General features: G+C 40.4%; 2 protein-coding genes across 2 annotated transcripts; both read left to right on the plus strand.

Moving 5' to 3' along the window:
- Positions 1–2,966: 2,966 nt before the first annotated feature.
- Positions 2,967–8,663, plus strand: LOC135932977 (procathepsin L-like). Its single transcript, XM_065470788.1, has 8 exons — positions 2,967–3,031; positions 4,231–4,351; positions 4,434–4,556; positions 6,887–7,039; positions 7,126–7,350; positions 7,457–7,622; positions 7,970–8,075; positions 8,155–8,663. Exons 2-8 carry the CDS (start codon positions 4,232–4,234, stop codon positions 8,252–8,254), a joined length of 993 nt encoding a protein of 330 aa, XP_065326860.1. The 5' UTR covers positions 2,967–3,031; position 4,231; the 3' UTR covers positions 8,255–8,663.
- Positions 8,664–9,651: 988 nt separating this feature from the next.
- On the plus strand, positions 9,652–11,288 carry LOC135932978 (cathepsin S-like). The gene is made up of 7 exons (XM_065470789.1): positions 9,652–9,771; positions 10,020–10,142; positions 10,210–10,359; positions 10,450–10,674; positions 10,763–10,928; positions 11,004–11,106; positions 11,192–11,288. The coding sequence occupies exons 1-7, from the start codon at positions 9,652–9,654 to the stop codon at positions 11,286–11,288; spliced, it is 984 nt and encodes a 327-aa protein (XP_065326861.1).
- The last annotated feature ends 1,645 nt before the right edge of the window (positions 11,289–12,933 follow it).

The following is a 12,933-nucleotide window of genomic DNA, read 5'->3' on the forward strand; positions in this document are numbered from 1 at the left end:
ACACAGAAAAAGCTCTGCGGAGACTTTAAGCAGCTAAATGCATTTATTGAACCAATAATTAAGACTAATCAACACTTGCATGGTTAGATTTAATAAACTAATTATAGTCTCACTATAATTATAAAAATCCTGTTTTTCAATGATCCCATTTACCGTGATCCAACGTCCGTTCAATTACATAACAAGCTGTTCTGCATTGTTTAGGAGTGGCTAGACAGAAAATGAGAAGTGACACAGGTTCCCGAGCAGCCAGAGAAGCAGATTCAAAATTATTATCATTATTTGGTGTTAACTATTACAGGCGGGCTATAACATGTTCCCTGATTTAAACTTGCTAAAGAGGCAAGATGATTCGACTGTTTTCCTTTCCCTTCTGTAACTGAATAAATCTCCTTTAATCGACTGTAAACTGGGAAAACATAACAGGTGTAAATGATTTTCTGCATTTTGAGTTTTAGTTGCTAACAGCCACCTACGCTGCCCTCACTCTTAATTGTACTTTACAAAGAACTTGCTGAAATTTGAAAGCACTCCCGCCGGATTCAGCGAAAGCCAACAAAACGATCAGGTGGTTGAGTCGGGGGTTGAATTCCCTCTCCGCTCAGCTGCATGATTGTGAGATGTAATGATGCAAAACATGCACAATCACCAACGAAGAAGAGCTTGTGCTGAGTCAGGAACTTACCATCTGCTACCTTAAGGAACCTGCATTCATCAGCAAATCTCTGTCCAACCGGGCATTCAGGAAGAGGCCGGATCAGAGATGGAGACCAAAAATAGCAAAGGCCACCTCAGATCTCCACGTTGCATAATGTCCTTCTGTCCAGTTCTCTTCATATAGTTTCGTCATTGCAGCTCTCCGCTGTGCAGACCGCTGCCAAGCCTTTGGGTTTTTACAGTATTGTACAGAAAGCTGACAGGACAACACGTTCAAAATGAGAGCGAAGACGGTATATAGCCACAGTCTCCCAACCACTAATCCCTCTTCTCTTGGTTTACTATCCACTTATTCACGTTGCAGTCGATGATGATCAGCACACACATCTGTTCTTTACATTCTGATCTGTTTGTCTTCTTAAGAGGATTTTGTGGCACGCTATTTATTTACCAACAATTGTATAATCATCAACAGCATCAGCTCGCATCTGCTAATAACACTTTAATCGGTCAATGCACAAAAATAAGCAAAACACACTAACATATAAAAAAAAATTCTATTTGGATTTTTTTCCTTTTTTTGTTTGTTTTAAATTGTGGTCTCACATTGACCCTTTTTGCATCTCTGAAAATGCACTTAAAATGCCTCTTAGGCAGTGGACACCTTAGACCCGAGAACCATGAAAAGCATATCTATAATGTGTTGTTCAAGATGTAATATGGACTAAATGTGTTTGTGGCTCAGGAGGCAGAAAGAGGCAGAGTCTTCTACTAATCTGAAGGTTTGATCCTTGGCTCTTCTCTTCTATATGTCGAAGCGTGCTCGATGTTGTACCCTGGGCTGCCCTTGATGCCTGTATAAAAGTGTGTGTATGAATCTTAAACAAGGTGGTTAGGCATAGAAAAAAATGAATGGATGAATGTGGGTGTGACTGGGTGAAAGAAGCATTTTGGCTGCTCAGAGTAGGAAAGCACTGTGCAATTATTGGCCGGCTTCATTTTGCCATGTGTTCCTGTCAGCTATGTTATAACATTGACGGGCTCCGCAGTCTGTTGTAAACAGAAGCATATATCACATTTCAAGAACATATCTACATATACAGTGTACATATTATGGGCTGTTTTCAGTGGTTCATCCCTACGGTGTATGAAGGGTGTGATCTGTGATCACCTTTGGATTAAAACACAACAATCTGAATGTGCAGCAAAGAGGATATTTGTGATTCTCACCTAACTAACCGAAAGTTTATATACCCAACTAAAGCTCAAAGTGTATGGGACAGTTATTCCAGCTTCAGTAATTTACTTTTGCTTGTATGGCTTCTGGAAATTCAAAAGACAGCAAAGGCAGCAACAGGATCACCTCACAGAAGAAGCATAAGCAGCCTGAAATGGAGAAGCTCAGGTTGGGTGGGTTGCAAAGTGTCTTGCATAGGCAACTACTGTCATCTTCTTGCGGTTATTTGTGGCAGTCTTACAACTCTTCTCTCTTTTGTATCCCAGTAATTGTTAGAAACAGTCACATTTTAGATGAATGCCTGCTGCATGTCAGAGTAGAGAAGCTACTCCTCTGCACTGAAAGGACCAGTATACTTTTTGGAGACCCGCACAGATACAGCACAGACCACATCAGATTGAATGACTGGATCATGGTGCATCCGGTGGTTGTTTCCACTTGTATACAAAAACAAGACGCGAGGAAGTTCACGTCAAATTCAAGAATAAAAGAAAAACATTTGAACAAGAATGATCAAGAGTTCTGGCTCGACGTTCAGAACAAGAATCCAGAAAGAAAGAGAGCATTTTTTAATACGCCTCTTTTAGTTTTCTACAAATCCACAGCATGTTTGAAGGCAAAGAGCCCTGATGATTAAACTGCAGCTTTCAAAACAGACTCGCTCTGACCCTGTGTAATTCGATTTAAATTAGCATCATTAGGCAGTAAATCTGGATTTTGCTTTTGGTTGTGGCAGAATAATAAATTAAGCTCATGTGCCCTTTTCTCATTTCAGCTAACAGCTAGAGTACGTCAAAATATGATTCAAAGTCATGATTAATTATAAAAAATCTCCCTGAACTACAAAATCAGTTTCATTTCTATCAGTTTATTCTGAAACGTTTTCATTTCGCACGTATTTCCCTCCACACGCAGGGGTATTTTCATCATTTAACTTTCACCATGTGCAACTCTCATACGGGAAGCCTAGTTTGTGTGGTTGCAGCTGGTCGTAAACTAGATTCACATGACGAGGCAGTGAGCAGATGCATAAAAGCTCGCATCAGGAAATAAAACTTCCTCTTTTAAGGCGTGAAGATCTAAGCGTGCTCAAACCGGGTGAACTTGTCTTCCTGGGCGAAGTCATTCTGCAACAAGGTGAGTGCGACTCTTTTCTTTTTACACGTCTTGTTAAATTAATGGCTTGTTTAAGGTTATGGATGTAAGCGAACAATCATATGGTGTCGGAAAAGATTTACTGAGCAAGAAGCTGGGAGATTACAGTAAGAGATTACGGCCTGAACTTCTCTGTTTTGTGATGAAGTAATCTTCAGAAGTCTGCTCTGTAGATTAGAATCATGTTTACAGGCTCTTCTGCTTTTGTTTGCAGACTGTGTTTCATTGAAAATGCAGTGTTGTGGTTTTGTGCACTGAATGCTAATCATGCTTAACCCTTTCACGCATAGTGGTCACTACAGTGGACAGCTATTCAAAGGCTGTTTTCTTGTATTTGTGTCAGTGTTGATGGTATACTTGCACATAAAGCACTACATTGGACACTGATGTGTCACTCCATACCCTGCCACCCACTGGTCGTTTAATGCTACTATAGATGCATGACATGTTTCATTGTAATTATTGTTATCTCACCCTTTCATGCATGAATTATGACAACCTCAATCAGGATTTTTATTCATCTTTTCATGCCTAAAGATGTATAAAAATACTTAAGAAAAAAAATCCTGATTGAGGTTGTCATAATTCATGCATGAAAGGGTTACTATGCTTGCGTGACCATTTTCAGGCTCAGTGGTGACAGAAACCTGGAGTTTATCATTCTGTGTTTGAGTTGTATACATTCCCGCACTGTTTATACTGTGACTCTCTTGTAGAGTTTTGTAACCCTGAGCCGAGATCTTCTCAGAGCTCCGACTTTTCACATCTTTCAGTTTAAAGGAAAATACTTTTACTGCATTATTCCTAAACATTATCATGTTTGAATTTAACATAGTTTTAGACCAAAAGTAACCTCAGGTGCACACCAAATCACAGAAAGTTAGATACTGAAATTTCAAAATGCAATCCAAGTTGCCTAAGTTGAAGGCATTGCATAAGTTTTTGTTGTTCAAATTTAGATCATGAGGAAATGATTAAGATGTAAACTGAACGGGGTAGGGCTAAATAAGTATATACTTCTGCCTACTCCTTTTCAAACAACTGCATGGAATGATATTATGAAATGTTGGTGAATCTATATGTTTGAAATAAAAATAAACTGAACTGAACTGAACCACTGAAGTGATTAGCTGATTACACAAGGATTACATCTGCTTTTCTTTTTTCCCCTTCCTTTTCAGTATGCACACTTTGTGTGCCGTGTTGCTTTTGGCCTTCGTGGTCCCCGCCTGTTCTTCGCCCGCTGTGAACAAATTGTGGGAAGAGTGGAAAACCAAACATGGAAAAGTTTATGATAATCAGGTAGGACTTAAACAGACATTTTGTCTTTGTTACCACATATTCTGGCAAGGTTTGAATGAGACAGCGTGGATTTGTGTTTCAGACCGAGATCGACTTCAGGAGGGCAGTATGGGAGAAGAACGTGCACTTGGTGTTGAGACACAATCAGGAAGCCTCGGCAGGGAAGCACAGCTTCACGCTGGGACTGAACCACCTGGCTGACATGGTAGGATGCTGCTGCTGAGAAGACAGGATGTCTAAACTTTCTAAATCTAGATAACAATCTGTTATTGTGCAGTCGTTCATTAGCAACATTAAAACAGCTACAAGGCTCATGGATATAATTGCATTAAATTATCTAAAACTATCTGCAGTCTGGAGTGACCACAGGAAAAATATCTGAGTGCTGAAAAAAGCTGTAGCAACAGTAGAAGACAGAAGAGGGACAAACAATTGCAGGATCAGTGGGCTTGGTTTGGCATTACCATGAATTCTATGTAAAGTAGAAGTGAGATCTACTACAGAATAGGCGCTCATACGATTGTGGTAGTAACTGCTGACTTTAACCACAGCTGGTTTCATACAGTGACTGTAAACAACATTCAGAAACTTCATTGTCATCATTTGTCTTCTCATCCAGACAAAAACCATCCATCTTAGTCTGATCTTACTGGTCCTTCTCAGTCCGAGTCTGATCTGCAGTGGTTTGCATACCCTGCAGTGTCTACACTCAGTTTGCAGCATTTAGTGGCAAAACCACTACAACAAACTTGTGCTGTACAGCTGGAATCAGTCAGAATAATAACAGTAATTTGTCTAGTTATTATTAAGATTTTTTTCCCTGTATTTCCCTGCACAGGAAAATCTCTGGGTTATATTTTAATCTCAGTATATTGAGGGGCACATTTTGAACATATTTGAATATCAAGTTTTTAAAATATGTTTTAATATTAAGGGGTTGAGTTGCCTCCAGTCTATATTATGACTATTATGGCCTTGGCAGCCACACTTTGAGCCACATATCGAGTTGTATAAAGTCGAAAATCCCTACACAGACGGGATTGGTGTCTCTCTCTCTCTCCCTGCTCGTCTGTCTCACTCATGTATTAACCAATATGTAACTATTACACAAATCACACTCCCAAATCATTGTATAGTTATGCTGATGATGGCAGAAATTTTGACAACAAGAAGAAAAATCAACCAAACTGAAAACATTTAGCAATTCTGTTAAACTGAACAGCACGAATTGCAGCGCCAGACTGGAGCGATCACTCACAGGAGCGTATCTGAGAGACCTCTGGTGGATACAAACATTTTAACACCGTGTAAACATAACCATATGTTTGCCATCAGAACCTCAAGTGCATTCATGCACATTGATCTTTTGCTGGTGCAAGATGGACGTGAATGACCACCACTGTTAATCTGCGGATAAAACTGCATCCCCGCGGGCTTAATTTAAACCCTAACCTATAGAGCGGCTCTAATCTCCCTTCATACAATCAGATTAATTTAATCCAGTATGGGCTGGCCCAGCCTGGACAATCAAGATGCTTATTTTTATGTACATAAGGACCCTTATGTAATGCTGGAAATATATAACAGAATACAGAATAACAGCATAGCTGCAGGGTTGCAAACTGGTTGGTTCTGTGCCGTTCTGGTTCAGGTTGGACTTGTATAAACTATTAAATGAAATACTTTGCTTATGTGCAAATGTCTGATAACCTTGGATTTTATGTGGACTTTGTATTTTAAATAAAAGGATCTCAAGAAAAAGGATTTCATCAAATGTTTTGCACATTGCAAAAACCTTAAAATATTAGAGCAACATGTCAGTGTCACAGTGTTGATTTCTTGTTCCTGCATGGATAATATTTTAAATGAATGAATGGATTGTTAATATTAAAAAACAAGTGCAGAAACAAGAAAGGAATTGTATTCTAAGTTAGAGGGGTTTTATTTTTGATTAAAAATCCAGGAAGCCCGAGCGGTAAAGCCTGGATGGGCGTGGCGTGTTGGCTCTCTGCAGGAAACTGGCAGAAATGTTTGGGACACACGCAAGCTTTTGGCCCGCTGTCAGAGGACAGAGTGCTGCAGTTGCCTGGGTGAATAATGTGAGGCAGCTGAAATACACTCACATGTAAGGAGAAAGATTCTGTTTTTAAAGCTGCTGTGAAAGATAAAATGACACAGAGCCATATCTGCTACAGCTGGACCGTTCACCTTTTGTATTTTATGCTCTTCGTCAAAGACAGAGGTGATAGTGGGAAGGGCAAGGAGGGCAAACACACAGCCAGCATCTCCATTAGAGATTTGTTAATGCCAAGTGCAAATTTCACAGTGGATGGGAACAGAATGAATTGACTGAGTGGAGCTGTTTCAATGCTTCAGCTTGCTTTTCAGTCGATGATGGGTTTTAAACACATTCGCAACCCGAGATCGGTGCTGTGTTTATACATTTGGTGTCAAGTGAAAACAATGCTGTTGTGCAGAGGTAATATTTAATGGTGTTTTCATTTTATTTACCGCTGCCATTTCTTTGCCCCCAAGACAGCCGAGGAGATCAATGAGAAGCTGAACGGCTTGAAGCTGGAGGAGACCGTTAATTTCACAAATGGCACTTTTAAGGACGTGAGTGACTCACCGTTACCTGCGAATGTGGACTGGAGGAAAGAGGGCCTGGTGGGTCCTGTCAGAAACCAGGTGAGATCGGGTGTTGTAAGAAAAGGAAAATCATTAACGCGATCCCGTGACAAAAGTGACACTTTGTACTGTTTTTATTTTCTAAGGGTTTGTGTGGGTCATGCTGGGCCTTCAGCTCTTTGGGAGCTCTTGAGGGCCAGCTGAAGAAGCGCACTGGTACACTTGTTTCCCTGAGTCCGCAGAACTTGGTGGATTGCAGCACCCAGGACGGAAACCTGGGTTGCAGAGGAGGCTACATCACGAAAGCCTACAGCTACGTCATTCGCAACGGAGGTGTTGACTCGGAGAGCTTTTATCCCTACGAACACAAGGTCATCCTCTACACGCACAAAGAGAACTGTAGGAAAGAGGGTGGACAAACACAGAAAGACTGACAGTAGTTCTGTCTTTTCATAAATGTCTCATTTCTCTTTGCAGAATGGTAAGTGCCGCTATTCTGTCCAGGGACGGGCTGGCTACTGTTCCAAATTCAGCGTCCTTCCAGAAGGAGATGAGAAGATGCTGCAGAAAGTTTTGGCATCAGTGGGGCCGATCTCCGTGGCCGTGAATGCCATGCTGGAATCTTTTCATATGTACAGTGGAGGTAAGGAGGCTAAAAGCTTCACGGTGTAGGAGATTCTAGTGAATTTTACTTTTTATTCGCTGGTCTCTGCTCCACACAAAAGGCTTCAATCCCAGAGGGATAACTCCTCTTGATTTTCGTTAAGTGGCTTAAACAGAGTCATGCATTCATTCACTTGAAACTGGTGGAGCCCCCTTAGGGAGGTCATACTTCTCCTACTTTCATTGCAAAGTTTGCACATTACCGCTGCTATAATTTTAGGTTTGTCAGCCCTTGGGACGCCCTTAGCATGAGTAGCCCACTGACCAGCTGTACCACAGATTTTTTACCTTATGTATTTTTTTAACTTACGCACCTGCATTTATTAGGTTTATACAACGTACCAAGCTGCAACCCAAAGCTGATCAATCATGCTGTCTTGCTCGTGGGCTATGGCACAGATGCAGGACAAGACTACTGGCTGGTGAAAAATAGGTAAACGTACCTCCGATTGTTAACCTGTAAAATATTTCAGATATTTTGAACCTGGATGTGAATGTTTTTGTCTTTTCAGCTGGGGAACTGCATGGGGAGAAGGAGGCTACATTCGGCTTGCCCGGAACAAGAATAATCTCTGCGGCATCGCCAGCTTTCCAGTCTACCCTACAGTGTGAAAATATGGCCCACTAAGTCAACTTAGTTTATTTAAATTATTATTAAAGACCAGTCAGTGTCACTGTGTTTTATTTCATATCAGCGCAAAAGATGCTGAAAGTCTAACCAACTGAAATAACTTTTCAGCTGATAAAAAAAAACAATATCACTGTACTTTAAATGTCTGACTACATACTCACACATGTCTGAGACTGAAATACTTCAGCTCTCATTCAGTAGTGTTGTTTCTACATTGTACTCTATGTATTTATTTACTTTTCTTTCTGCATGTTAAACCTCACAGATTTAATAATAGTGACAACGACAAGTGAAACAGTGAAAAAATTGAAAGATTCATAACATTTTGTGCCATGTAAAAATACTTTATGCACATTCACTTATTTGTACATTTCTAAGCACAAATTTACACTCAAGAACAATAAAGATTTTGTCAACTGATCAGTTTTAATCAGAGGTGGGAGTAGAAGTAGTGCTAAAGTAGAATTTTGGGGTATCTGAACTTTGCTTGACTATTTTTTTTCCTGAAAACTTATTGCTTTTACTCCCTACATCTTTTAAACAAATAAGGACTGCTCGGTGTTATCTTTTAAACTGGAAATGTGAAGCTTAGATGTAAGTCCTCATGCTTTTAAATCAGTACGTGGCTGGTGCACAATATACAGACAGCATAAACGGTGTACAGTCAGTGTAGAGAACGGGCATCAGCCAGGACAACTCATGAAACATCTGCTCACATCTGGTTGAATTCAGGTGTGTAAATCTGCAAAGAGCAGCTGGTCAGCTGATCACAGCCTGTACTGTAAAGAAAATTTACTGAAGTTCTCAGTAAAAAGTGAGTTGTGATTCTCTTCCCCACACTGAGCCATTACAACTGATTTTAGTTCCTGATATTATTTTATTGTTAGATTAATACATTAATATAGCATATGTTCAGTAAGCTTGTACAAAAATAGCTAGTAAAAATCTCCTCCAATGAACTACTTCTTATTTTCAGTACATTTTAGAGCCAATACTTTTTCACTTTCACTTCAGTGAAAAAGTTGAATCACTACTTTAACTTTTACTGGAGTATTTTTCAACACTAGTGCACTGTGGCCATGAAGGGATGGACATGGCAGGCATTCACTGCTTTTTACCAAGTACCTGAGTAAATCAGTGAATGCAGGTTTGATGGGTTTTTTCCAGTTTGTCAAATAATCTGAGCTGCATATAATTTATGTGGATGGCTCATAAGACACCTCCTCTCAGTGCTAACATACTTCAGCTGACTAAATGTAAATTGATACCACCTGTAAACTCTGCTGCTGTCCACTTAAGAGCAGGAGCCACACTGCAGGCTGTTTGCTTTGTCACACTGTGGTTGGAAACCGTCTTCTTCTTTTCCCAGATTCTGAAAATGTTTCAGAGCCTGCTTTTCACAGTCTTGTGTGGATTTGCAGTGGCCGATATCAGTTCGCAAACAGATCGACACTGGGAGCTATGGAAGAAAACGCATAAGAAAGTATATTCTCATCAGGTAAAACAAAGGGAAAAAAATACCAAGGTGCTGAATCCTGTAACTTTAACAGGAATGTTTCATGTCTTCATCTATATAAGTGTTTAGCTGGGTTCGGTTTAAGCATATAGGTCTGTTTAAGCTTGATTTTTAGAACAAGAACCCACCTTGTGTTTCATTAACATCAAGCTGTTTGGATGTCTGAACTCTGGCTTAGTTACTGTGCACATATATGCCACAGAAGATTTGGTGTAACATTTATGTTCCAGATTGAGGAGTTGGGACGCAGACTGATTTGGGAAATGAACTTGAAACTGATTAATCTTCACAACCTGGAAGCCTCGCTGAATTTGCACACTTACGAACTGGCAATCAACCACCTCGGAGACATGGTGAGCATTCTCCTCAAACTTTACATCACATGATGGTGGATGGTGTGTAATTTCTCCACGCTTGCAGACCCCCGTGGAGATCACTGGCACTCTCACGGGCACTAGGGTACCATCTGACCTGGACATGGTTGCTGCGAGCTTCATAAAAGTCAATGCTTCTCTACCAGCTTCAGTGGACTGGAGGGATAAAGGCCTGGTAACTCCAGTCAAAACACAGGTGAGGTCCTAGCTCGTCCCCTCAAATATCCACACATGTAACAGGAAACCTCTACATTTTTAATCATGTCACGAGTAACCTTTCTTTTAGGGTTCTTGTGGCGCTTGTTGGGCTTTCAGTGCGGCTGGAGCTCTTGAGGGGCAACTTAAAAAGTCTACAGGCATTTTGAGATCTCTCAGCACTCAAAACCTGATTGACTGCACCACAGATTATGGCAACCGGGGGTGCAATGGTGGCTTAATAGCACGTGCCTTCAAGTATGTTGTTGATAACCAAGGCATTGCTTCTGAAGATGCTTACCCCTATATCGGAAAGGTGAGTCAAGCTTCCACTTGCAGGTAGACTGTGATTAAACCTAGAAGTTACTCATGTTAAAGAGTCTACTAACTCAATTTTTTTTCAGCATAATCAGTGCAAGTACAACCCACTGTATCGGGCTGCTAACTGCTCAGGGTATTACTGCTTACCAAGGGGGGATGAGTTTGCACTGAAGGAGGCAGTGGCTATTGTGGGGCCCATCGCTGTTGCAGTTGATGCTTCCAGGCCACAGTTTCACTTCTACCATCGTGGTTGGTTACTTTATTAAAATGATGCACAGATTGAATCTTAGTGAGTTCCTATATTTGCCCTCCTGTAACCAACAGGCGTGTACATGGACAACACGTGCACCCAGAAAGTGAACCATGGCGCGCTGGTTGTGGGTTACGGCAGAGAGAAAGGACAGGACTACTGGCTCGTCAAAAACAGGTTGTTCTGAGTCACTGGTTGATGGGCTGGGTCTCTTTGTTTCCTTTAATTTTGAGTTTCATGACAGCAACTGCTTCATTTGTAGCTGGGGTGTACAGTTTGGAGAAGAAGGCTACATCAAGATGGTTCGGAACAGAAACCAGTGTGGCATCGCTCACCATGCTTGTTTTCCTTTTGTTTGATTAAGTTGGGTCTTTGTTTTATTTTTGTGTAATTATTTTTTTTAATGTTTAAATAAACTGGATCACTGAAATTTTAACATGTTGGAAACTTTATGAATTTGCTATCAATTTAAATCTGAATTTGTTCACTTCTATGGATCTACATTACACAACACTGGTCAACCCAGGGTCTCCCTGCCGTTTAGTCATTAAGGCTGGGAATTTGCCAGCTGACAGTTCCCAGTCTCATGCTATTTCAATTTGTCAAATTGTATAAATTTGGCATTTAAAGAAACTGTTTTGTGGCTTGAGGCAAGTTTAAATGGGCTCTTTAGAGCCACAATCCTCTTGACTCTCATGAGCGGCCCCTGCTGCACCTATGACTCAACTGCGGCCAGTTTCTGTAAAACAGGGCTCCATTAAACTGACTGTGGTTAAACTGCAGGTTTAAAAAAGGTACAACAGGACTCCTGAGTTCAGATGTTGAACCTGCACCAGCAGCAGTGACATCAAACATACCTCATCAGTGATTCATGGGCCCCAGCCAATGTTTTTCTTCAATTAGACACACAAACTAGTTCTAAATCATCATGGAGAGCACTGCCCCCAACTGGAAAATGAAAAAGTATCCATCACAATACAGCTTTGGCCTCCAGGTATCTGGTATTATGAGGATAACGCTGCGCTTAATTCAAGTGTCTGAACCCACAGCTGTTGTCTCCTTCCTGCTGGATTGCTCTGCTCTGTGGGTTCTTTGTATCTGTTTGCCTAACGATCCTCCTCTTTTCATAACTCTGCTGTATTTGATCATCATTCAAAATATCTGCAGAGGTCGCTTTTAGTTTTTACAGCCTGAGCTGCTGGAAGCTTTGCAATCTGAATATAAGCTGAAATATGTGCAACTGATGCTGAATGTATTTTTTAACTATTTAACACTGTTCAATATTTGTTTTATATTGGATTTTGACTTGGTATCACATTTTTTGGGTGGCACCTTTTCACTAATTGTATTTAACCCTTTTTCTATATTTATGGCTTAATCTTTTCTTTTCTCAATTTCTTTTGATGTATCCTTATAGGCCATTTTGAACATTTATTTCTCTGATGTTTTGCCTTTTAAATGTCATTTAAAATATCTTATTGCAAAATTAGTTTTATTAATCTTACCAGCAAAACAAAATATACATGTTTACAATAATGAAAACATCAAGATGTAATTTTAAAATCTCTTATTTCATTATATTTTGCTTCTTAGGAGACAGACATTGTTTTTAAAGTGGTCTTGAGCCAATAGTTCTCCAGGCTTTCTGCCGGTCTGAGTTCTTGGTTGGAGATTTGAGAGGCATAAAATTTTTGCACCAGCAAGATGATTCCCAACGAGATTTGGGTCAAAAGCTTGGCTTATTTCAGCATTGTTGTGCAGTGTGTCCTTAAATAACGTAATGAGAAAATTGACTTCCTACTTCTTTTGTTCCCCACAAAAGAAGAAGTAGGAAGTCTAAAAACTATCAACCACAGATGAACAATATCTGAAAACCATGTCTAATACCAGACACGCCTTAGAGATGCATCTGGCCTTTGAGCTGCTCCATCTATGTTCACTGAAGCCTCGTCAGAAATGGTGTCCATAGAAGGGTGACTGTGAAGAAGCCATTCTTAAGGAAGG

Source organism: Pelmatolapia mariae, linkage group LG22 (assembly GCF_036321145.2).
Source record: "Pelmatolapia mariae isolate MD_Pm_ZW linkage group LG22, Pm_UMD_F_2, whole genome shotgun sequence".
Lineage (NCBI taxonomy): Eukaryota > Metazoa > Chordata > Actinopteri > Cichliformes > Cichlidae > Pelmatolapia > Pelmatolapia mariae.

Bases quoted from the DNA above. Each gene is read 5' to 3' on its own strand.
- LOC135932977 (XM_065470788.1), top strand. From the start codon at position 4,232: ATGCACACTTTGTGTGCCGTGTTGCTTTTGGCCTTCGTGGTCCCCGCC. The intron at 4,557-6,886 runs GTAGGATGCTGC...TTTGCCCCCAAG, and splicing joins TGAACCACCTGGCTGACATG to ACAGCCGAGGAGATCAATGA. The intron at 7,351-7,456 runs GTCATCCTCTAC...TTCTCTTTGCAG, and splicing joins TTTATCCCTACGAACACAAG to AATGGTAAGTGCCGCTATTC.
- LOC135932978 (XM_065470789.1), top strand. From the start codon at position 9,652: ATGTTTCAGAGCCTGCTTTTCACAGTCTTGTGTGGATTTGCAGTGGCC. The intron at 10,360-10,449 runs GTGAGGTCCTAG...CCTTTCTTTTAG, and splicing joins TAACTCCAGTCAAAACACAG to GGTTCTTGTGGCGCTTGTTG. The intron at 10,675-10,762 runs GTGAGTCAAGCT...ATTTTTTTTCAG, and splicing joins CTTACCCCTATATCGGAAAG to CATAATCAGTGCAAGTACAA.